Source organism: Lycium ferocissimum, chromosome 2, assembly GCF_029784015.1.
Source record: "Lycium ferocissimum isolate CSIRO_LF1 chromosome 2, AGI_CSIRO_Lferr_CH_V1, whole genome shotgun sequence".
Classification (NCBI taxonomy): domain Eukaryota; kingdom Viridiplantae; phylum Streptophyta; class Magnoliopsida; order Solanales; family Solanaceae; genus Lycium; species Lycium ferocissimum.
In genome coordinates, this window is record NC_081343.1 from 44,300,103 (window position 1) to 44,326,224 (window position 26,122).

Here is a 26,122-nt window from a genome sequence, read left to right on the forward strand (position 1 = left end):
ACCCCTAAAAAGAGTACAATAAATAGGAGGGAGTAAGGTGCAAAAAAAAGATTAACCAAAAAATGTAGGGGCCCACGTCTAATGGAAATGAAGAAAAGGAATTGACTGTTAAAGTGGATAGTCAGGCAAAGAAATGGCAGTGGCAGGCTAGCAGCCACGTGTGTATCCTCAACCAATAAAAAATCTTGTATTGCAATGTGAGGACGACAAAATTTGGTGATGTTCCTTATATCTTTTTCTACTATTTTATTATAGAAGCACGGGTTGAAGCAGGATCATCGTCATTCCGAGGGCATTTCGGTCATTTCACGCATGCCTTTCAATCTGAACTCTGAGCCGCCACGTAATTCATATTCTCGACCCTTCTTCCTGGACAAGGCCAAGGTAGTCTGCTAAAGTACTTTTTACACATTCTCTCTTTTCATTGTTTCCAATACCCAATTGACCATCTTCTCTAGAGGCCCCAAACAATAAACACATGTATGTATATAATAAACATAGTCATTGCTTTGATGAATTGAAGGGGCTAAAAAAAGGTTTGAGCTGTGTTTGAATAGCGTACCAAGGTGGTTCTGGAAGCCATACTTTTGTGGGTGCTCTCAGTTTACTGTGTATTTTTCACTGCTAAGTAAGGAATACTTGGAGCTTTCACCTTTTTTTTTACAGTTTGGTGGAAATCTGATTTCAAGAATCGCAGTAGACTCAATTCCCATTTCGCTATAGTGCTTTTTCGGGTGTTTTATGTCACAGTTTTTACAAGGTATTGTTTTAGTTCTGTTTTTCCCACCTTCCATTCCTACGTTTAGCTGTTTCTAGTTCTAATATTGATGGGTTGTTACTTTAATTTACTTATAGCTTCATGTGTTTAGTTTTTCTTTCAACCCCTCCATAACTCCTAATTCCAGGAGAAGTAAAAATTAATTTTATTTTCCATTTAATTTGATATTCAGGAACAGATTACTCTTGCTTATGGCATCCGCAGCAAGCTCCAATTTGCGGGTGAAGAAATACTCATCTACGTTTGGGCAAGGTAACAATTGTTGATTCTTCTAAAGCATTCTTATTCTCATTTTTTTCGCGTAAATCTTTTGTTATTTTAGTTTTCTTGGTTTTGAAGTGGTACTTAGTTCATAGTTGTAGGTTGTCAGACAGTATTGGTGACTGCATCACTTACTTTTATGACTTCCGAGCCAAGTGAACTCTCAGACTAATTTGTTAGAAGCGTAAGCAGTCTTTGCATTTTCATACCGCTGATCAGAATTTTTTGATATGGTTATCCGCAAGGGCTAATATTGAGATGTAGTTTGGAATCAGCTTTGTCCTCTTAAATTTTCTGAATTTATGTAGTTAATGGATATGTGAAAAAGCCTATAAGTATGTTAATGCCGCCAAAACGGAGGTATGAGATGCATTTTACTTTGAATTATGTGAAGATAATATAGTGAGAAGATTGTGGTTGAATAAATTACCCATATTTGATTTAGCGAAGTAATACCTATCCTCCATTACAAACAAAGGGAACAGATAGAAGTGGTGAATACACAACTAAATATTAGTAGTAACCAATTTAAGCCGATGTGTGTTCTTACTCGCCAACTCTAACCCTTTTCTTTTCCTCTGCTGAATTAGTGGCCATGTTAGGCAACACCTTTCATAATAGCTTTATACCACTCTTTTGAAAAACAAAGTAGTAGTAAACCGTAAATGTCACTAATCTAATAGTGGTATTTCTACTGCTTCATTTCCAGAGTGCTTAAGAGATTTTAGCCAAACAAAACTAGGGAAAGAAAGAGAAGAAGAGAATCAATGGCGCTTCTACTGCTTCCCTACTAGAGTGCATAAGAGCTTTAGTCAAACATAACTAGGGAAACAATGAGAAGAAGAGAATGTTGTTCTGTGTTAGTATCTATTTTTGGCCTCTAAAATTTTAGAAGATCTAAAAGAGAAGTTTCTTATTTAGCATTTTGGAAATAACAGGGTAAAAGCAAATAGTGAAAGAATCTGAGTACTATGATGTTCGTGGTGTTCCTTCTGTAGCATCTCCAGAAGAGATATGCAGAGCCTATTATCTCAAGGTTTTTGAATTTCCTTCTTTATGTTTTACATTCTAAATTTAATTTTTTTCATTTTTCTTAGTGATTGTTTTTATTGTAGTTTGTTACACTCTAAGTTTCATTTGTTTGTACTTTTAAAATTTGCTAAATGGATGCAATTAAACATTTTTGGGATGTTTGAATTACGAAATTAAGGTGTATTTTTTTTCCATTTGATTATTTGTTAAACTAACATTCATTTGATATGAAGTATAAATGGTGTAGAAACGACCTTTTTGGTATGTTGAAGGAAATATTTGACAACAAACACATTCACTAAATTGAAATTTTACCGGATTATACATGGAGTGAAAATTATCTGAAGGGGTGTGTGTTTCTATTCTTAAATAATGCACAAGATTTTAACATCATAATTGTTGTTTGTAGAAATGACATTGACTGACATCTCTATTAGAGTTGATATGTGTTTCTTTGATTGTTAACAACTCTTTTAGTTAGCTACTAAATTTCTTCCTATTGAAACAAGATGTTAAAAGCTTCTGCATAGAGACAGATAATTGATTTTCCTGGTAGTAGGAGTGTCGCTAAGAGTAGTGAATCATATTGTGGAGAGAACTGCTAATAGAAGTTCTCATTCCTTATTGTGTCAGTGGCTTAGTGCGTACAAGTAGATTTGTTTGGAGGATGAGCTATAAGATAACCTTTGTATTCTGTTGTAGCTTATTCTGAATTTCTACTCACTTTACTGCATAATTATTTACTGATTGGTAGCTAAATGAGTATATTTGAAATGTATATTAACTATTGTCACAGTTACCTGGTATGTTACCCCAATGACCATATTTAATATTTGTCAGGTCTCTGTATTTAAATTCAGAAACAATGATTAAAGATTTTTGTTTGCATACTGATCTTTGGCTTCTATGTTTGTCTTATATACAAGCATAATTTGTGATTCTTGAACATGTCGAGAGGATTGGACTGTTGGAGTATACATGTAATATTTGAAGTCGAAGATGCATATATTGTTTACAATTATTCTTTCTAGTTAGCTTCTTTAGAGTGTAAAGCTTCGACTCATTTGCAGGTGAGAGGTGACATTCTGCAAGTACTTCCATTACGTGATTAGATGTTTGTAGTTGTGACATAGTTTTCATACCTGAGAAGAGTTTTCCTACTTTGGCAGCGACTAGATCGTAAGTTTTTTACTTTTAAGTTCGTCACACGCTTTATCAGTTAATAAAAAGAAGCTTTAGCGAAAATGAAATTTTACTCCTTCAATACCACAACTAAATGCTAAGATGCTCATAGCGTTCCTCCTGGAATTGTAGTCGTCCCACTTTTGCATTCATGGCCAAAACCAACCATTGGGACTCCGGCTTACATTGCTCCAGAGGTCTTGTCCGAAAGAGAATATGATGACAAGGTATCTGTGTAATTACTTATGTGATTTTGTACATTTGGAGCAGAGGCAATGAAATATTGAAGAAGATTAAGCTCCCTTAAATTAAAAAGATGGCACATTAAAAAGATGGCATTTAGAGTAAAGCCTATAAATATGGGTCAGACCAGAGATGTATTTATTTTGTTTAAATGTTCATAATTAAATAAAAAGGATGAATTCTTGTAAGTTGCTCAACGTGTTATGATAGTAGTAGTCTATTGAAACAAGCTGTCGGAGAAAGTATCTAGCCTGAGATTAGCTTGGCTAGGTATCTTTAATAGATGTCATCTTCAACATGTTAACTTTTTTCTATTACAATGTCTTCTGAAACGAAATCTGCATTAGTACTATTTAAAGCTTATAGGAGTTTATATTAAGATATATGTGAGATTATAAATGAATCTTTATGATATTGGTTATGGCCTAAAGTCCTAAAAAAGATTCCGCTGACCGAGGAATGATAAAGACCAAATGAACATGTCAAGGGAGCGATGGGCCATTTATGTATGTTGTGTTAGTATAGGCGATGCTCTTTTGGCTTTGCTGTGAGCATAAAAATTCAAACCAAACGTCAACAAAGCAGAAGACTTTGGTTTTAAGATGCATTTTAGAGGTTCCTTATGAGCAAAAAGAGGGAGGAAGAATGAATGAAACTTGAAAATATACCCAAAGAATAGATTCAAAAAGAGGAACGAAGAAAGAAACACGTAAAAACATACCAAAAATTGGGAGTACAGATACCTTAAATTGGAAGCACAGGTGGTTATGGGAAAGTTGAAAAAAATCACCAAAAAAAAAAATAAGAGAGAGAACTCAGGAGTTCTGAGACCCAATTTTGCTCTTGGGAGTTCTTAGTGTTAGTGATCTCCTCGCAATCTATTTAAAAAGAGACTGAGCTCATTTGAGAAAGGTAAAATGAGACGTCGAAATTAAAGGAATGATAAACTAGGTATAAGGTTGTGTATTGAGTTACAAATAGGTGGTCTGACAAATTAAGACACAGTTGCTACAATTAAAGGTTGTTCTAGCTTTGGGTGCTTCATTTTGGCAATTGATCAAAATGAGAACCTAGGACCAACACTTGACGTATAATTTATGGTAGTTAGTAACTGTAATTCTTTATAGATTCACAATATACACACATATACCATCGCACAAAACTGATAAGATTTTGTTTAATTGTTGTGCTTTTTAGTGCTAACTTTGCTATTCATAGCAAGTTAGAACTTTTTGTGTTTGTTGTAGCATCCTTGAGTTCCTTTCAACAGCTTTTGTAAATGTAGATATTAGAATTTTTTTTATACAACACAAGAGTATACTGATTCTGCTAGAAGTTGAGATCATTTAATCAATTGTACGAGTTCATTCTTCATTTATCACTGTCAATAACATTTCCATTTTCCGTTTTACTGATAATTTCAAATGTTGTTTAGTATCTACAGATCATTGCTAATAGACTTTTAATATTCCCTAGCTTTTCTGATTCCTTGAGATAGCTGCTTGCGTGGTATAGATATTTTGGAAACTGAAGAGTGGAGATGTGTGATTTTTCAGCCTCTATACAAGTGAGAGTTGTCTTTAGGTGGAATTCTTCCACCAACTACCAATGGCACTAATAAGCTCATATGTAGGGGTTGGACAAGATTACCAGTCTATGAAGCTTATTTTTGTTGGGGAACACCCTTTTATGTTAGCTCTGTTGGCAGGCAAATATGGTCATTCAATTGAAGCATGGGACTATTTGAATGAGAACACAAGTATGAACACAATATAGATATTTGCATCTTTCCTTTTTTGTGTTAAACCATATCAACATTATTAATTTGAAGGAGTGAAAATATAGAGCCTGCATTCAGTGTGTGATTTTAGTGTTGGGCCTGTGCGCAGCGCGAGCATAGCCATCTAGTACTATATAGAACCATGGGTTTATACCCATGCTTCGTCGTTAGTCCAACCTTTAAAAAAAAAAAAAAAAAAAAGGTGAGCCCCATATAAAAAACACCAAACAATAAAAAATAAAAAATAAAAATAAAAGTGGACCTCCTATTAAAAAAAAGCAATGTAAAAAAAAAAATCGTGCACCCCATAATAAAAAATTAAACAATATTCATGTAATTTTCAAAGTATCCCTATTAAATCAATAATGGTGGATTCATTACCATATGTATTGCTTCATTGTCAGTCCAACCTTAAAAAAAAAAAATTAAAAAAATAAGGTGGGACCCATATTAAAAACACCAAAAATATTTTTTTTAAAAAAAGAAAAAAAGTGGACCCCAGCTTCTCTAAATTCATGTAATAAAAAAAAAGTGGATCCCATATAAAAAAAAATCAAGCAATATAAAAAAAAAAAGTGGATCCCCTATTAAAAAAAAAGCAATGTTAAAAAAAAACATGCATCCCATATTAAAAAATCAAACCATATTCATATAATTCCCAAAGTATCCTCATTAAGTTAATAATGGTGGATTCATTGTCACATGCGTATCAACCCATTAGTGAGAGTAAATGAAATTATTGTACAGGAAAAAATATGGACTCTAATATTATTACTTTTCTTCAAAAGGTTAAGTAGCCAAATCATACAATTTAAGTATGGGTTTATACCCATGCTTCGTAGTCAGTCAACCTTAAAAAAAAAATAAGGTGGGCCCCATACTAAAAACATCAAGCAATATATGGGTCTTTGACATATATATACATCTTAAGGAGAAATATTTACGAAACGTGACGATAGTTTTATATTTACAAAACATAACATTACAAATCCTATACAAAACATGCTTTATATTTAAAAAAAAATTAAATTAAATTATTTTTTATTTTTTAAAAATCATTTTTTAAAAAAATATTTTTTTAAAAAATATATATTTTTTTAAAATTTATTTTTATTTTTTTAAAAATTAATATTTTTTTTTTTTTTGCTCAAAAACTTATGTATGAAATGTGTATATCTCGCTCAAGACTTAAAAAGTTTGCTCAAAATTTAGTGTATGAAAAATGTATGAAATGTGTATATCTCGTTCAAGGCTTAAAAAATCCGCTCAAAATTGTGTGTATGAAAACAATATGAAATTTGTATCTTGCTCATGTCTTAAAATTTCGCTCACATTTTCATGTATAAAGTTCATGTTAGATTTACGTAAAATTAATACAACTACAACAACATTGTATATAACTTTGATACAACATTCAAGACTTAAAATAATCGCTCAAATTTTTGTGTATGAAATGTGTATATCTTGCTCAAGGCTTAAAAAGTTCGCTCAAATTTTATGTATGAAGAACGTATGAAATGTGTATATCTTGATCAAGGCTTAAACATTATGCTTAAAATTTTATGCATGAGAATGGTATGAAATGTGTATATCTTCCTCAAGACTTAGAATTTCATTCACATTGTTTGTATATAAATTTCATATTAGGTTTAAGGAAAATTAATACAACTACAACAACATTGTAACAATTTTCATACAATATTCAAGGCTTAAAGTTTTCGCTCAAAATTTTGTATATGAAAATTATATTAAAAATTTTGCTCACACATACACATTTCATACAACTTTCATACATAGAAATATGAGGTAATTTTTTAAGCCATTGAGCAAAAAAAAAAAATTAATATTTAAAAAATATATATATAAATTATTTTTTTTATAAAAAATATATATATTTTCTGGAAAAAAAATAAAAAAACGAAAAATATAAGAAAATCCGTCATGTTTTGTAATATATCGTTATGTTTTGTAAATAAGGAAAACTATCGTTACGTTTCGTAAATATTTCTCCTTAACATGTATATATACGTAGTTTACCCTATTAAAAAAAGGAAAAAAAGTGGGCCCCAACCTTTAAAAAAATAAGGTGGGCCCATACTAAAAACACCAAGCAATGTTAAAAAAAATAAGGTGAGCCCCATACTAAAAACACCAAGCAATATTAAAAAAAAAAAAAAAAAAAAAAAAAAAAAAAGTAGACTCCATATTAAAAAAATCAAGCAATATATATAAAAAAAAAAAAAAAAAAGTGGACCCATATTAAAATAAAGCAATGTCAAAAAAAATCGTGCACCCCATTTTAAAAAATTAAATAATATTCATGTAATTCCTAAAGTAGCCCCATTAAGTCAATAATGGTGGATTCATTGCCACATGCGTATCAACCCATTAGTGGGACCAAATGAAATTATTGTACAGTAAAAAACACGAACTCCATATTGTCATGCCCTATTTTTAATGGGTTAAAACTAGTTCACAACTTATGACTATGTTTCCTCTGGTTTTGTAAAATTTTCAGAGTCGCCACCTAATTTTAGGAAAATATTAGGAAACCATTCGTAAAAAGGTAAACTCCATTTTTAGTCTTTGAAACCTGTGAGATTCTAGGTAAGGGTTTTATTTACCCCGAGGGGAAGGTGTTAAGCATCCCCCAGAGCCTATCCAAGGACAGTCTTTAAACTTAGTTTAATTAATACTAGAGGGGGATTATTTATTATTTATTATCACCTGTTTAAGGAATTGCGGAAAAAGAAAAACTACTCTTTCAAAACTATTTGTATAAAAAAAAAAGGATTTTTTAATGTAATCGTAATTATGTGAATAAATGCATATACATAAAGGAAGTAGTTAATGCTAATGTGTGCATGAGAAAAATACGTAAGACATTTTATTTTTATATAAGAATAACATGTATAATATAGAATAAGGAGATGTATATTTTTATACGAAAATAATCTACATATGTGATAGTATATCCTAGGTGAATGCTTAAAAAAATAGTTATGACGACACGGTAATACTATATGTGTACATATAATGAAAATGCGACTAAGGGAATTAATAAAAAATAAGATAGTATAGGTATGGTATGCGCGTATGAAAATAATATGTTGGTACACCCATAATAAAGGAAAGCAATTAAGACAAGATGTAAAATTATATGTATTATATATATATATAATATTATATATATATATATATATATATATATATATATATAATTTTCGAAAGAGTACGTACGTATATTTTAGAAGATAAGGTATAATATGATTATTGTATGTAATGTATACTAAAGATAAACATTTATAATATAACGTGCATACGTATGCATGTGATGAGAAAATGATTAAAGGTATTTAAAGTAAGAATAGTATACATTCCTGTAAAATAGGATCCTTGTATATAAAGTAGAGCATATACCTTGTAGTTCTTGAAAATACTTGGACCACTATACTTGGATCCTAATATGATTTCTTGTTTTCAACTTGAAAAATAAAACCTGCTCGACGTTAGTGCAAAAAGAACAAATTCTAAAAATATGTTTTGGGTCACTAAAGTTCTCATTTTTTTTTTTTTTACTCTCCAAAAACTGGTGTTTTTATCACTTCTAAAAAATCCATGTGTGGGCCTTTGCATAGAATATGCCTAGCTCTTGCTTGAAACACTTGAAAAAACGTTGTTAGCAAATTCGAAAGAAGTCTCCAGTTTCACATTTTAGAAAAATCCAATTTCTTACATCCTGAAAAAAAAAGTTGACATCATTTATGTGACTACTCTAATACTCCTAATCCGAATAAATGCACTGAGTTCAATATCTTAAAAAGAGCGTAGGGATAATGACCAAACTTACTAATATACTTAAGTCAAGTTACGCGTTCAAAACAAAACTACAAAAATCACAAATTCACAAGAGTGTTAGTCAAATAATATAAATAGCATGTATCAAATAATATGGAGGCTTGAAGTTTGGAATAAGGAAGAAGGACGGGGACTCGAGACGTGGAAGTAGGGGGACGGCTAGACACGAGCAAATAAATCTGCTGCTGACTGCTCCTATGACCTGGGCAGAATTAGAGTTGAGCCACAACTCCAACAAACTCCCATGTTGTTCATGTAAAAAAAAAAAAAAAAAAAAGGATTAGTAACCATTCTCAATCAAGAAGAAATAAAGTGAACAAGAAAATGGACCTATTAAATTATTTAAATGGTCTTCCCAGGAATCTATCTCTAGATTAGCTCAAACTCCAAATACATACATAGCTTATAGGAGGCATACTTTATATTCACAAGGCTCTATACATGAAAATATACAGTCAAACAAATATTACTCTATTATCATCTACCATCACTGCCTCTATTATTATCATGAATCAAGAAAGAGAAAAACAACTATTATTCTCATGAATCAAGATAGAGAAAAAAAAAACCACCAGCAAACACAAAGAAACAGAGACGGTAAAAAAAAAAAAAAACAGCATATGGAGTAGTTGTTGAGGAATATAGTAGTACGTTTTCCATGGTCATATGATTCATTAATTTGTAAGAAAATCAATGCGAATCCAAGGGTTTTTGATTTATGATCCCCCTTTTTTTTTTTTTTTGAACAAACATAGGGTAAACAGAGAGGAGCAACCACCCTTACAAAGAAAATCCCATAACTCTCTGTTTTGCCTCAATTGTTTTCTGGACTAACCTTACTTTGCTTGGGAAATGTTTTTCCCTCCTTTTTTTTTTAGTGCTTTCGAGTACACAAACAAATGAGACCTCCCTTTGAGTAAGCACAGCTCGTTCGGAATAACAAGATTACAAAATCGCAAATGAATTACGTCAAAGTTCAAAACGAACCCTACAATACCGACAGACAGACTATGCAAAAATCATGTTGAAACAAACTATCACTCTCTTTAATTCCTTTCAGATTTTTAGCGTCATTAGAACGCCTAGGAAACCTTGTTATCCGGGCATAAAGAGAAAACAAACTCAGGTAGTACATAATAATTTATCCGTCTTACACTTTGTTAATAATTTTTTTTATTTTTTATTTTTAGAAAGGTCACAGAAGAGAAATAAGAAACCATCAATAGATTCGCACATATTTTAACTTCATGAATGGATGAAGAGGACAAGCAGACACTCTCATAGAACTCGTTTACTAGTCAATCATTAGAACCACAAGCTAGAGAAAATATACTTAGCACACAACGGACTTCAAAACGATGAAACAACCCGCTGTTCTTTATTCAGTTTTCAACACCCTTAAATTTTGGAAGCCAAGCCAATTACGTCAAAGAAGGTAGCAGGTTCAAAAAAGCAGAATGCTACTGGCACGCCCAGTGGGAAATCAGACACAGTAAAAAACAGCAGCCCTTTTTTTTTTTTTTATCAAAACAGTAGCTTTTCTCAAGCAAAACCACAATTCATACTAGCTATTTATATACTAACTTCTGAATATAGTTAACTCATAAATCCCCCTTTTTTATCTTGAACCATTGCTAAGGTACACATATTCAAATAAGGTGGCAAACATAGAATCCTCCTACCACACTTGGCCCATTTTAGGTTTCATAACACATAAGGGAAAGAGAACACTTAAACAGATTTCATGAAAGCAGGGGCAACATCATATATGAAAACCGTGGCAAAAGTTTTTATTCAAGGAAGGGGAGTGCCAAATCACATTAAGGAGGAGCAATCTCAACAAGTTGGAACTTCGTTCTTAGATAAAAGGCACTAACAGTTTCAGCATGGCTAGCTCAAGTTTAACCTGTGGACACATTTATGTAACTAGGTGACTTGAACTACAAAAGGGGAAGTTATTATGACTTCCTACTCACATGAAGTTTTAAACCAAGTAGTTAGCTTATCTTTTTAAAGAAAAAGGATTCAATACAAAGGACAGGGACCAGTACATAAATACATTGATATTTAAACAATCATATATTTTCAGTAATCCTACAACACAACAAAACAAGGAACACCACAAGGCTTAATAGATACTGAAACAAAACAGTAATAACCTCTTATTATCTTTGAACAGAGATTTAGTTACAGATCAAGATTAAAAGATTTATTTATTACTTGATTTAACGCAATGTGAACTTAACAGGGCCTTAATAGACTAATCCAAAAAAAACCAACTCCAACTACAAACAAGATCAACCCGGAACAAGTGTGTCAAGTGTTCCCAGGAATAGTCCCGGCCAAACAGAAATATCAACATAGCAGTTTAGACTTAAACAACCAACAAAATGAAACTGAAACCAACAAAGTGAAAACTGAAACAGATGGGTTAACAACAGGCACTAACTCAGCTAATTTTGGAGACAACATTACTCAAAGAAATAATAATTCAAGATAAGAGTGCAGCCCCCATAAACATGATTTCTAGCGCAACAAATCTCACTCTTCAAATAAACCTATTGGAAAACAGCTTATTCCCACTTCATATTACCTTCATAGTATAACTTTTACCCGCTAGTAGAAAATACAAAAATCCTACAAATAAGATCATAATATCCTACACTTTGAACCATGGTTAAACATGCGCTTATAAAAATAATTACAGAGTCTAACGGACTTTAGCATTCTTTAGCCATCATCTTTAATGCCTTTCTAGTAAAACAAAAAAAAAATACCCCTTTTTTTTTTTTTTTTTTTTTTCCCAGACAAAAATCAGTAAGATGATAAATCCTGCTAACATTTAGATAAACAAAAGCACTTTCGTTCTGAAGGAAACAAATCATATTTCAAATCATGCTAAAGTATAAGCCACTAATCAAAATGAAAATACACTTCTCTATATATGCATAAACCTTCAGTTTGAATTCCAAATTATCCCGTAGTGAATCAGTACTTCTTGAACACATATTAGACTAGTAGATTTTATTAAAAGCACCAAAGAAGCACATATTTTAACTTGCACAAACTCATGATCTGAACTATTTCTAGATGAAGTGGACCACTTTCTAGGCATGATAACGATTATGCAGAGAGTATGAACAAGCAACCATTTTCTATTAATCTCTTAAAAAAGGAGTGCAACTGGAGATGTGCTTTTAGACTAAAGGAATCTGGGAATGGGATTCTAAATTAGCAAGACCATTTCTGAGGTTTCGACACACAGTGTGAGAGCATTAAACAAGACTGAGCATGAAATGCATCCATCAGGGAACTAAATTACTCATGTGGACATCTTAAGCCTACATAAACCTTGTTTTAGCTATAGGGTTCAACAGCTCATTCACTTAGCAAAACAGGAAGGCAAAATTGATCTAGAATGCTTCAACTCTAACCTCAGGCCAACTGTTAATTTTAAAACATCTTTATCACTCAGACTTTAAAGATAGACCGAGAAAGAAAAAACAAAAACTTTTGTTTAGAAATGTAATCAGGGAGGACAGAGGAGCTGCCTAGAACAGCCAAACAAAGTTCACATAACCAATCTCACCTCTTTATAGTAATGTAAAATAACCAAGTGTTGGCAAACAGGAATTCTAGGCAAACCATTATCACAATATCCCAAACAAACAATGCTATCACCCCGAACTTAAAGACAGTGATCTGAAACAAGGTCTATGCCGCTTGAACTTAATTACCTGGCCACAACAACTATACCTTGCTGCTCTCAAACATTTTTTAGAAAAAGAAAAAAAAAAGAAAGAAGGGAAGGCAAACACATACATGCCAAGTGTTATTTTTTGACTCACCTATCCCCACCATTTACCATATGCAAACTACTGCCAATCAAACTATCATGTGCAACAAATTCAAACCATCCCTTAAACAGTTTTAAGCATAGTCTTGAGCTTTCGAAAGAAAAGAAAGGAGTTGACTAATTCCAAAGTGCACGGGCACAAACAAAGTCAGGACAATCATGAAAGACAAGGTAGACTTCTCATCCAAAGAATGTGTTATCACAGCACATGGGAAGACCAATCTTAGTCTAAGAAAATATTTTTTTTTTTTTTTTTTTTTTTGTGCAAGACAAAACACATAGGCAAATCAAATCTGAGCTAGTGTACATGCAAACAGTGATTGAAGTACCCTATGGGTTTTGGAAGCATGTTCACGGCACTTAAGTCAAGTGTAGTCAAGCATCTGGTTATGCTAATGAGCCAACAAGCAGCCAACTCAAAAAGGAAGGAAAAAAAAAATCAAACCATGTTCAGATTTCAAATAAGCATGGATGCATACTGATAATATAAGGACCCTGATTCGGCACAAACTTAAACTGTTTTATCAATAATAAGACATGAACAGTATCTAAGCATTAACAGAAAATTTAGAATTCATTATGACTAATCTGCAGCGATACTTAATTAAAACAATTATCTATAGTAAACTATCATTAGCTAATAATGAGCATACTAGGTAAACACATATCCAACGATAAACAGATAATCAAACTAAGAACTACTATAAACTAGATGAACACATATACATAGATAATCCAAACTTCAAACTAAATATATACATAGACGCGGGAAAAAGCAATAAGTAAAGTAGTAAATAAAGCGGGGAAAGGGAAAAGGATTTATGTTGATATTGACAGAAATTGGAACTAAACTAATCCACACAAACTCGCAAACAAACTGAACTAAGAAAAAAGGGCTGAACTAAGGCAAAGAAGCAAATAACCTTTTTGTCGAGCAACGACGGCGTTAGACACATATTCGACGAAATTAGTCGTTCTACACTAATCTACAACAAAACAAGGAGAGAACACATTCTAGCCAACTAAACCAAATAAACGACGAGAAATCCTTGAATGACTACATTTCTACTTTTACAAAATTGAAGACGAGGAGAAGACGAGTACGATTACCTTCTTCGAGACAGCGAACTGAGGCTAATAGTGAAGTGAAGTGTGAGAAAAGAGAAAGCAGCGGATTTCGTAGGATGTTGCTGTGGTGGTAGTGAAGTGACGGGGAGTGGGGCGGTGGTGACGTGACGGTGGCAGCTGGTTGAAGGGAGAGAGAGGGGTGGTGGTGACGTTGGTTGGGTTAGAGATGAAGTGGGAGTTTAGGGATTAGTTTGGTGGAAGCTGATTTAGGGGATTTTAGTTTAGGGGGTTTTGGGCCGGGTCGGTGGGAATTGGGCTGGGGCGTTTTGGGCCACAGATTTTGTTTTAGGGGCTAGAAGAGAATTGGCCCAATATTATGGGTAGATGAATTAATTTCTAATCCCCTCTATTTCAATCAATCAATTAAAATATGCTTATTCGTCTTGATTAATTCCCACAAAATGTATACCTATATAAAGTATGACACAAGTAATTTAATATGCGCATTTAGTTTAAAAATAGAGTAAAAGATGATTAATACGGTAATAAGTAAGATTAAAGGAAAAACGCCAATGCCAATATTAATATACGAATATCAACATTATTATTATTATTATTATTATTATTTTTTTCGAATGATTTTAATTATAAAAAAAATGTTTAGTCCTTTTCAATTATAAAATAAGACGTTTGGTCATTTTTAAGAGACAATGAAAAATGTTCTTAATTTTAGCGAAATATATCTCGAAAAAATAGTGTAATAATTAACGAAAATATTCCAAACTCATTTTCGGGGAATTTTCACGACTGAGAAGCATAGTGAAGTTAATTAAATAAAAAGGAGGGCCAAAATTGGGTGTCAACACATATTATTGCTTTTCTTCAAAAGGTTAAGTAGTCAAACCATACAATTTCCTTTCTTTTCTTATATTAGCCTGTGATCTAATCTAGATATTTAATCATTGTATTTGTATTCCGCCATGTCATTTATTTTTTATGCTTACTAAATAAATATACTTAAAATATTTATATTTTAAAATAAGATAGAATTTAATTACTTTTTCATTTTTATTCTTACTCTAATAAATGTGAAAATATATTAATGTCATAAAAGAAAAAATAATATTAAATGGAGATCAAATAATTAATAAGATAAATTAGTCTAATTCTAATTCTAATTGACGTTTCCTTAAAAAACCCATGCAAAAGACAACATGACAAGTAAAATGAGCTAAACCAATAATACTTACCAAAAATAAAAAAAATAGTAGTTCTTCGTTTAAATAGAAAATTAAATTTCTAATTTGTTTCGTTTTAAACATGTAAAATTAATTTAATAATTTGAATTAGAATTATCCAAATCAAAATTTGATAAAAAATAATAAGTATCATTTAGGTCCAATCTACATACATTAACAATAGAATCTTTTACACCTTTAAATTAATCGAATTAAAAATCAAAGTATCAACTGATGCTTAAATATTGCTATTGTTTTATCTCAAAAAGAGGAAAATAGTTTCCTTTTAAACAAGTCTTCTCTTTTAAAAAGTATTAATAAATTTTTGTCAACTTTGTATTCGTAGCAAACACCAATATAATAAAATTTTGGATACGGAGCACAAACTACAATGTTATATTAATCGTGTTTTGAACATATATATGCATAAAAACAAAGGCAAACTTAGTATGTTTATTAGTAATATAAAATATATATATTATCACTACCCAAACACAACTACATACACATAAATACACTATAATCCAAAGTGTTGGGCCTGTGCGCAGCACGGGCATACGCCGTCTAGTATAGTAATAAAATATACTGTATATAACGTTGTTTGGTGCAAAATTTAAGAATTTCTTTTTTAATTTTAAAACTTGTGATTTAAAATAAATTAAGACATTTGTGTGGGCTATAGACTCCACTATGGTGTACACTTTGTACAACCTACATATAAGAAAAATTGACATAAATAGCCGCCTATCAAAATAATATTTAGCAAATGTATATTTTTTTCTATTAATATATAATAAACATAAAACATTTTTGATATATAATAATGTATATTTTTCATGTATTTGACTAAAAAATATATAATTATTTTTTACTGACTGACTAAATAGGTAACTTGCCCTACAGGCAATTGGAATGGGCTGAGAGCTGATGGACAGTTGTGGCAATGAGGCACTTAAAGGGCCATTGATGGGCCGATTTTTATCATCCCCTTTTTAATTGGGGCAATTCGCGAATCGCCTTCTTTTAGGGAGTTTTTAAATTTTTGCTCATATTTGAAATCTTTAAATTTTGCCGCCTTCGCATAAACCCCATGGGTTCCGGGTTCGAACCCCCACACATCGAAAATTTTAAAAAAAATTCGCAAGGCGTAGTTTAAATTTCGCTATGCCCCCATCGCAAGATACACTTATGAAGGAATTACCAAAGTTATGCGGACACGGCATACTTATGCCTCGTAAATGGCGATTTGGCATAAGTATGCCGGTTAAGATAACTTTGTAATTCCTTCACAAATTTAACGCCGGAACCAAGATACAAGTTTGCCCATTAAAGTATGCCCCCGCATAAATTTGTTAACGAATTATCAAACTTATGCCGATGGGGCATACTTATGCCTTATGGGCGGACTTTGCCTCAAGCATACATATGTATTTGTCATTCCAAACTAATTATGGGTTGCATTGTATAGCAGTATGTTAATTGTTAAACACCACAGAGGCACGAACCCATTGTCATTAACGTGAGATACTAACTCTATTCCTTAATTCGAACAATTTATTGTTATGTTTTGAAGTATATATACGAGGATCCACACGAATCGCGAATATTGATTTGTTAATTTCTTTGGGATATAACTTAATTACCATAAACTCATCGTCATGGACGCAAAGTTTTATGGTTACTTTAAATTTAATAGCTCGGATTCGAAAAAATCTAGTACTTATATTCCGTTAAGTTGGACATATCGCTTGGGTTGCTTGTCTCAAGTCGAATTCATACTTATGTTAATTGTTGTTAATTTGTAAACCGAGATTAAGCATGTGAGTTGGAACAATATCTGCATAAGAAGATTAAAATGCAAGCTCGATCCGAGGCATACTTTCTTAGAAATGCAAGTGAATATCTTTGGAGAAGCGTACTTTTAGTTATGTTTAGTTATGCGGATCCGGCAGACTTTTAGTTGTGTTTAACTAAAAGTCGCCGAGGGGGCGACTTTTAGTTATGTTTAGTTATGCCGATCCGCATAACTTTAACTTTTCCTTAAAGATTGTATGTTTGGATTCGGCATACACTCCCCCACCGCCTTGCGAAATTTTTTTTTTATTTTATGCCTGAGCGGGGATTCGAACCCAGAACTTCATATATTCTTCCACCTTTCCAAGCAAAGGGCAAAACTTAAAGACCACAAATATGAAGGGCAAAATTTAAAGACCACAAATTTGAGGGGTAAAATTTAAAGACCACCCCAAACGAAGGGCAATCCGCGCAAAAACTGTCCGGCCTATCAGGATCATTTGCGTCATATGGCCTTCTCTAAGAAGTTCCCATTATTTCAGGTAAAAATGTAAAACTTACACAAATAGTTATCTTTTAATAGCTTCTAACTAGTTATAGCTACAAGTTAAAGATTTACAATTCATAGTCGTTTTAATCGTATTTCAAAATTGTATCTCGCATTTTTAAAATACAGTGAAATATAGTGAAATACAGAGAAATACAAAACACGTTAGAGGAAATTTAGGCTCTATTTTTGGAACATATCTTTTTTTTTTTTTTTTTTTAAATCTGAGAGAAAAAATAGGTTATATTTTTGGAACATAATATTCTTTTCCTTTTTAAATAGTAAGTCAAATTAAATCAACCATATTTCACACAAATAAAATTAAATTTAGGCTCTATTTTTTGTGTAAATTTAGGCTCTATTTTTGGAACAGATTTTTTTTAAAATTCTGGGAAATCAAATTAAATTTTCCCATAAATCACGCATAACTTCCATAATAGGACACTAGTTATGAAATACAGAGAAATACAAAGAACACGTGTATTTCAATATTATGAAATACAGAGAAATACAAAGAACGCGAGACATGGTAGAGTAAATTTAGGCTCTATATTTGGAACATTCACTATATTTACAAAAAAAAAAAAAAGATGAATACATTGAAATACAACGAAATAAAAAATGAAACCCAACAAAGTAGAGTAAAAATGAGGCTCTATATTTGGAACATTCACTATATTTACACACAAAAAAAATAAAATGAATACATTAAAATACAACGAAATACAAAATGAAAATCATCTTCCTCACTTATGACCAATGTGAAGAACTCGCAAAAACGACAAACACCGTGATAGTCTCAAACCTAATTAAGGAAAATTGAGGCAATTCGATCCATGACCAGTGTTTTTCCGTGAGCAACAATCACTGGCCGCTCCTTCAGATGTTGAGCAACACTTTCTGCGACTTTCTTAAATTCAGCCAAAAATGTCTCTTGTGTAACAACTTGCTCATTAGATGCTTGAATGTAGGATTCAACTACTGGCTCCACCACATTACTTATTACCTACAGAACAAGATAATAACCAAGTAATATGCTCTACTAATTAGCAAAGCACTCATCACGAATATAAATGTGTAACAAAGAAGTTATCATGGGCTAGTAAGTAGCAAATTTATGAATCAGTGAGAAATCACTTATGGAGTTCAGATCTGAAAAACTAGAACATTAAGCTTTTTGAGTTCGGAGATGGAGATGGTAGTAGTGGTGCTGACGGCGGCGTTGGTGGTGGAGATGGAGAAGGGAGGCAGGGGTAAGTGAGGGGAAGGAGAGGAGAGGCCGGAGATAGAGAAAGGGAGAGAGAGAGAGAGGCGGCAGTGTGGGGAAGGAAAGATAATTTTTTTTTTTTAGGGTTTGGAGAAGATGATAAATCTTAAATGTGTAGTGAGGGAGAATATAGAGAGGTACATGTATTTTAAAACTAGTTATGAAATGTAATTTTGGAAAAATAAAGCTACAAAAATTAAAGAAAAATAAGATAGTTATTATTCATAAATAAGTCTTAGAGGTAGCTATGACAAGTAAATTTTTCAGTGAGCTAAATTTCGGCCTTAAAACTATTAAATAATATTACTAATTGGAGTCAAAATTTAAATAGTAAATGTAGCGGGATAAATTATCTCCTATTGATAAATTAAAGTGTACTCTATGTTTTGATAATTGTTAAACTGATGGAGAAATAAAGAGACACCTGATCTGCGACCTGCTCTCTCTGTACATTGTATAGTCAGCAACAACAACTGTAAAGCTGTGCCATACGCTGCACATCAGCACAGCAGTGCTGCTGCCCATGCTTTAGGTCAAACATTGGAAGAGTGGTCTCTATCAGTACGTCTCACTTGCTCCTCACTATATACACAACATGTTGCAACATATTTTTTTTTTATGACATGGGAACCTGCAGCCACTACCCTTTGGGTGCGCACAGGGTAAACCCAGCTCCTGTGCCATAGCTCGCAAACCACACAGGAGAGGTAACCCGCACTAGGCAAGCCCTGTGCGACGAGCTCGACCCAGAAGGCAAATCCCCTGCTGTCGTTAGCAGGGGGTTTTGAACCTGAGACCTCCATTATGAAAGCCCCATACTCAACCAACTGAGCCACCCATGTTGCAACATATTGAGTAGAGTTGAAAACCCAAATTCATCTTGTGCACATCCTGCCGACACAAGTTCTCAAGTTCTCTCAAGAACAAAGCCACTTACAACCTGAAGAATATGATCCAGACACCAGATTGAGTCTATGTTCTTTAGGATATTGTGAGTCTTTGTTTATTTGCTCTTAAACTATAAACCTACCCTTCTATTTAAAGAAGTTGTTTGTAGGTATCTCAAAGTCTCAAAGGTCCGCTTGTTAAAAGTGTGTTTTCACAAGCTTTTGAGCGGTACACTAAGCTAGAGTTAGTCTAGGAGTATTAGAGTCATGGGTGGCTAGATTTAGTCACGTTGTGAAGATTACAATAGATCTGTTGTACGGGTGAGAGATTATGGGAGTTAATTCCTAGTTTACAGTAAGTTGTAATATGAGTTTGCTCGGTTTAGTGGAGTGAAAAACCTACTGGGGTAGGTCATGATTTTTAATCTCTCGAGCAAGGAGTTTTCCACAGTAAAATCTTGTCTTCTTTACTTCTGCACTACATAAGGAAACTGGTAGATAACTAGGTCGCTTCTTACATTGTTTGGTGGACGTTAGCACAATAACAGCTATGGATCGAAAAGTCAAGCCCACAATGATGAAAGTAAATTAAAGAATAACGGTAAAAAGAAGAAACGGTGAGTAAAGACATAACAAGAGTATTAATATTATTCGAGAGATGAAACCTTGTGATACAAAGCTTCCTGGTGAAGTACAAGTTTTGGCAAGGCCAATTACAATATCAAAGTAAAAGGGTCTAGTCTATGAGCTTAGAAGGAAACTAAATGGAAGTTACAGTGTGTAAGTGGACGTATAGAAACGTCCTTGGTGAAATTTGAGGTCTGCACTTAAAGATGTAAATTGAAATTATAACACTTCTCTGTTTAGGACAATTACCACTTGATATAGTTTTTCAATTTTATTTTTATTAAATTTCCTTTGATTTCCAACAGTGTTATCTTAAGTACATTTTAGGGTTCACTAAGCACTAGGCCAGAGAAGCTACCACTTTCTCCTGTTGGTCAACAATAACAACACTAATTCCAGCTATACTACCAAAGCTAGACCTAAAACATAAAACTATTTTGATTACGAGGTAATCCCGTAGACTATTGAAGGATTGTCATATAATTGTTATAAGTTCATTCTTGATTATATTGGCATGCCTCTAATTATGCAGGCTTCTTATTACTTTCCTCTTCAAAAACAGATTAAGTCATAAGGAGTATGATTTTTATCAAGTGGGGTTGAATCTTATTGCTCTGGAAAAAGAAATTACGACTTGGATATTATTATGTTGGGTTTTTAAGTGTTGGTGAATGGGAAATGGAGGGAAAATGAAAATTTTGAATTGTTCCTTTATTGTTTTTTGGAAGAAGCATTTCTACCACATTGGTAGTGGAAAGGAAAGTTCTTGTGCTTATATAGAGAAACACATTTTCTAGCTCATAAAGAGTTGAGAAGAGGACATCCCCTCGCGCTATCGTTCCTTTTAATTTTCGCGAAATTATTTAAATATTTAATTTTTCGCGGAATTAATTAATCCTCCATTTCTGAAAGGTTGCAACTTTTGGGATGCACCTTTTCACTAAACCTAATCAATGGCTAGCTATATAAATCTGGCCAGTCCTCAGTTTTTTCCTTACGAAAATTCTGATCTTCTCTCTTCTTTCTTGCACTAAAATTTCTCATGTGACATACTGCCTTCGAGTGGTTCGCTATTCACCGGCGTTTTAGGTACCGATACTCCGGTGAGTAAAATCGTTCTATCATGAGAAGATATATTCCACAACCTCTGGTACTTGAGGGGAATAATTATCTTAAGGACAGACTATACATTTAGTGGGCTCGATTTCATTCCTATAGTGTTTTCTGATTTTTTCAGTTTTCAGTTTAGTTTCTGTTTTCTTTTTTTTCCTGGTTTGCGTTTCAGGAAATTTTTCCAACTTACTGTTTCAAAGTAATTTTGCAATACAGATTGATAACATATTATTTATTAACCGTCACAAAGAAAAAGATGTAGGAAAACAAAGAGAAATGGAAAAACTTTTCTTTGTATTTGCTTTGTGCAAGATACGAGTATAAATACAATTCAATGGAAGAAAAGAATGCTCTACTCAACTATAATCCGCAGCTCTCCTATACATCATTGGCTGGGATAGTAACAAACTTATTCTCTGTACAAGAGAAGGACAATACTAGAACGTATGTACGTGTACAAATTGTTACCAAAATGGTATATTCTCTTTAGGAAATTTGTATTCCTTTAAGTGGGCTGTCTAAGTCGATATAGACGAGGAACCTGTTGAACTTGTTTATTTCTTCTTCTTCACATACGAACAATATCCATGTCCAACAAAAAATTATGATACCATTATAATTTATTATTGTCACGCCAAATAAAATTGATACAATAGTGCAAATATCACAACTAGGTGAAATTAACTATAGATTGATCGAACCAAAAAAAAAAAAAAAAACTATAGATTGACCGCCAAAGAGCAATTAACTAATAGTATCAATGTGATTTTGCCATAGAATATTTGTTTGATAAGTGTTACGGTCTTACTTTTATAAATACAATAACTATGATTTGAAAGTACCTGTTAGCACAAAAGTGACAGAGAACATGTATACTTACATGATCATGATTAGAGTGTTAATGATTTTTTAAAAATCGACTTAACTGATCGAATCGAATTGTACCAAATGGATCATTATTTTTTCTTAAATAATATTGTAGGTTTTATATAAATTTATAACTATATTGAATAATTAGGTAGGTTTTTAATTTTATAAAAATAAACCGAAAAAATAACGAATCGTGCCGAATAAATTTATGTGTAAAATATAGTTTATATATTAAGTTTAAAAATCAAGCCAACGTGTAATTAACACCCAAAGTCCTAACTCTGAAATCTATACTCCTATTGAAACTAGATTAATTCAGTAGTAAACTCAAGTTATTCTAACGATCTTGAGTAGCAAGCTGCGTACAAGGTATTAGATATCTTTCCTATCATGTGATATTTAAATTTATAAATTTAATCTTAGTAGACTTAGTTCTTGAGTCACATCTTGATTAATTTCTTTCCCCTCGTGTGATCTAGATATTTGTCTTTGCTTAACTTTATTTTACACTACTGTAAAATAATGGGATGAATCTCTATTTTTGCCGTCTTTCATGTTTCCTTGATTAATCACCTTTTAAACAGTAAAACTATCTAGAGAATTTTTACCAAAGTCTTACGGAGATATGCATTGTAACATGTTGTAACTTCTACTTGTGACTCTTACATGATATTTTTTTAAAAAATATAAAAAATTAACCGAATCGTATCAAAGAAAAATTGAAATGTTGAGACGGTTTCAAAAAGTCTAATTTTTGGTCATACAAAATAAAATAATCAAAAAATTAATATGGTATAAATTTATGAAAGTAACCAGCCGAGCAGATCAGTTAACATTCCTAAATCCTAATCATGTTGCAAAGGAAAAAACGAGGTCTTTGTAACATGTCTGACATAACGTAGGAAAAACTAGTACTTAATTAGCTTTAACTTATTTATTAGGAATTCCTCTAATTCCAGTTCGGGTTAGGTTTATAGTGTCTGGTCGTATCGACGACTAAGAACTTCAATTATTCTCACAGATAGTTTAATTAATGCTCTAAAGTTGTTACCTAATCCGTATTAGGTATGTCAGATTGACCAATAAAATGTTACGTAACAATTCAAACTACTAGTACTCGTTACAAATTAAGCAGAGAGCTGACATTAAGTATAGGATTTTATGGATAAATTTACTATGAACTATTACAACAACATTCTAGGATTCTCCTATATCCACTTCGTTGGTGCAACTTCTGCTATCTGTCATTCGTGTGTTAAACAACCCTAAAACTAGAGATTATATCATTGCACAAAACACTACAGAATAGGCCAACAAATTAAAAATATTTTTTTATATAATATAAATTTTAAACAGTATACCGGTCTATCATCACATTGATTATACAGAAATTATAATTATACACTTTATATGCATAATTACAAACTATTATGGTTACACTTTGAAAGTTCTTTATCAGGTGACTGAAGATGTTAAAATCTAACAAAGATATAAACCAAAGGCAAATGCCACGTGGAATTTTGTACTAAGAAAAATGCCACGTGGAAGACCTATTCAATAGCTCTAGACTTAGTTCTGGCCGGCGACCACACCAAAACTATACAAAAACACGCAAATGTTTAATATAATAAGATAATTTAATTTAATCTAAACCACCAAGAAAGTACATCTACATTAAGCCCCACCACTCCCAATGATTCCCTTTTTCTTCGTCTTCTTCTCCTTCCAAATTGTCCATTCGATCATTTGTTTGTTTCTGCAAAGCTTCATTGCAGAAGAAGAATAAAACCAAATATATTAATTTATACTAGCTATATACAATATATTAGTCGCTTCCAATTTCTCCACGAATATTAAGAAGCTGTGAATGAGATCACACATTTCATTGACTTACTTAATTCCCACAAGGGGACTGCTTTCTTCTTTAATAGGAGCCAAGCTAGTCAGTACTGTGTTTATTGATTCTTGTTAAGTCATTTTCATCCCTTGTGAAGTACTGAATCACAAAGGTGCATGGTGCTGCAGGTTCATGTGGTGGTGCCCTGATTGCTTTCAGAATACTTGATGCTACTCACGTGATTTCATTTTGTTTCTCACCTCTCATTTATTCTACCACCTTTGATCTAATTGGTACGTTACGCTGTTCTTTTCAACCCTTTACTTTTATTATAAACTTATATTAACGGTATTCCAAAAACAATAAATTTGGTTGGACTCATAAAACCTCCCCCAAAGAACACCTCTGCTTATATATACATGCATTATATATAAATATATATTTATGTTCATGCACACTTCTTTTTCATCATCCCTAGCTAGCTAGTGAAAGTTTTGCACAAGTTTACGTATTTTATTTCACTTCAGGGTGTTTTTACTTTCTAAAAAATGAGTGAAATAGGTGAAATCTTGGGTTTTGGGATGCAGGAAAGTAGGAGAAAGAGAGGGATAGAAGCAAGAACAATGGCGGAATTGCTTAGGGAGAGAATGGACGGCAGTGATCGTGTTGTGAGGCGACGAAAGAGTCTAACTGAACGGCTAGGATTCACTGGATCCATTGCATGTTGTGGGACCACCTTGTGTCTCAGACCAGCTTCATTAAGTGTGGTGGATGACGACAATGACGACGGCGAAGAATCGCTACAAGCACCACCGGAGACGGCGGAAGTGGGCCGTGAAACACCGCCGGAAATAGAGTCCGCTTTGTTATGTTTGGCTAATATTCCGACAGGTAGGTAAGGTATCAAATGGGCGGGATGGGCAGGACTAAGTTAATAAATTAGCGGATTATTGATCCGTCCAGAAGTTAGTGAGTCATAACACAACCCGTCAAAGTTTTAATTTCTTTTTTTCTTTTATAATTTTTTTGTATGTAATAAAACTATTTTCTTTCTTTATTATGACTATATATAATCTAATCAAATAAAAAAATTGTCTTTTTAAAAATATTTTGACAAGATTTCTATTGATTCAATTTGGACAGCATATCAGATTTTTATCGGCTGGAATGGGCTGAGCTAATAATTGGTCGGGTCATTGATCAGCCCAAACTTGAACAGATTGGGCAGGTCATGCTTTCATGTGCTGATTTTGCCACCCCTATCGACAGGTTCAGGGATGAATTTGGCGGCAGCCTTAGCGGCGGAGCGTAACTTCAGATCGGCCCAAGATTCGGATGGTGCAACGAATTCAAGCCCAACTCAAGGCCCAAATACAAGCCCGTTGAGACCCAATGACAATGGGCCGGGTAGTGGACAAGGAACACCGTTTAGGGTGTCATTGATGAGATTGTTAGAGGAAACGAACGGTTGGGATGAAAAGGAAGAGATAAAAGATGGGGTGGGCAATGATACGATATGCTGCGTGTGCATGGGAAGGAAAAAAGGAGCAGCATTCATACCATGTGGACACACATATTGTAGGGTGTGTTCAAGAGAGCTTTGGTTAAATCGAGGTTATTGTCCCCTCTGCAATAGATCCATTCTTGAAATTCTCGACATTTACTGAGTAAACTCCAAGGATTGGTCATGAATTTCTGTGTGTTAATAAGATTTCTCATCAAAGAGAGCAAATGGATTTTATTTTTATTTTTCAAAGAATGAAGAAGAGTAAGCAATACACATAAAATTGTTGTACCTAGAAGAGTTAAGATTTTGTGGTTTGTTTTGTGAATTTCTATGGTCAAGGACGAGCAGTATACAAAATAAACCTTCCATTCCAGCTT

General features: G+C 32.9%; 1 protein-coding gene and 1 long non-coding RNA gene across 27 annotated transcripts; one reads left to right on the forward strand and one right to left on the reverse strand.

Annotated features, from left to right (window-relative positions):
• LOC132039308 (uncharacterized) lies at positions 1 to 26,122 on the forward strand. 26 transcript variants are annotated; one of them, XR_009410357.1, is made up of 8 exons: positions 1 to 760; positions 951 to 1,030; positions 1,128 to 2,075; positions 3,142 to 3,250; positions 3,386 to 5,063; positions 5,130 to 5,255; positions 24,427 to 24,531; positions 24,826 to 24,870. XR_009410357.1 is itself a non-coding variant. In XM_059429817.1 (4 exons), exons 3-4 carry the CDS (start codon positions 24,862 to 24,864, stop codon positions 25,903 to 25,905), a joined length of 666 nt encoding a protein of 221 aa, XP_059285800.1. In that variant the 5' UTR covers positions 22,534 to 24,343; positions 24,427 to 24,531; positions 24,826 to 24,861; the 3' UTR covers positions 25,906 to 26,122. The 26 variants fall into 26 exon arrangements, 1 of the variants encoding a protein (XP_059285800.1); XR_009410351.1 differs by having other exon boundaries at positions 2 to 760; positions 3,386 to 5,255; XR_009410364.1 differs by lacking the exon at positions 5,130 to 5,255 and having other exon boundaries at positions 32 to 760; positions 3,386 to 3,480.
• LOC132039301 (uncharacterized) lies at positions 9,111 to 10,575 on the reverse strand. Its single transcript, XR_009410350.1, has 2 exons — positions 9,715 to 10,575; positions 9,111 to 9,665 (listed from the first exon to the last, which is right to left on the reverse strand). It is a non-coding gene; the product is annotated as an uncharacterized LOC132039301 (long non-coding RNA).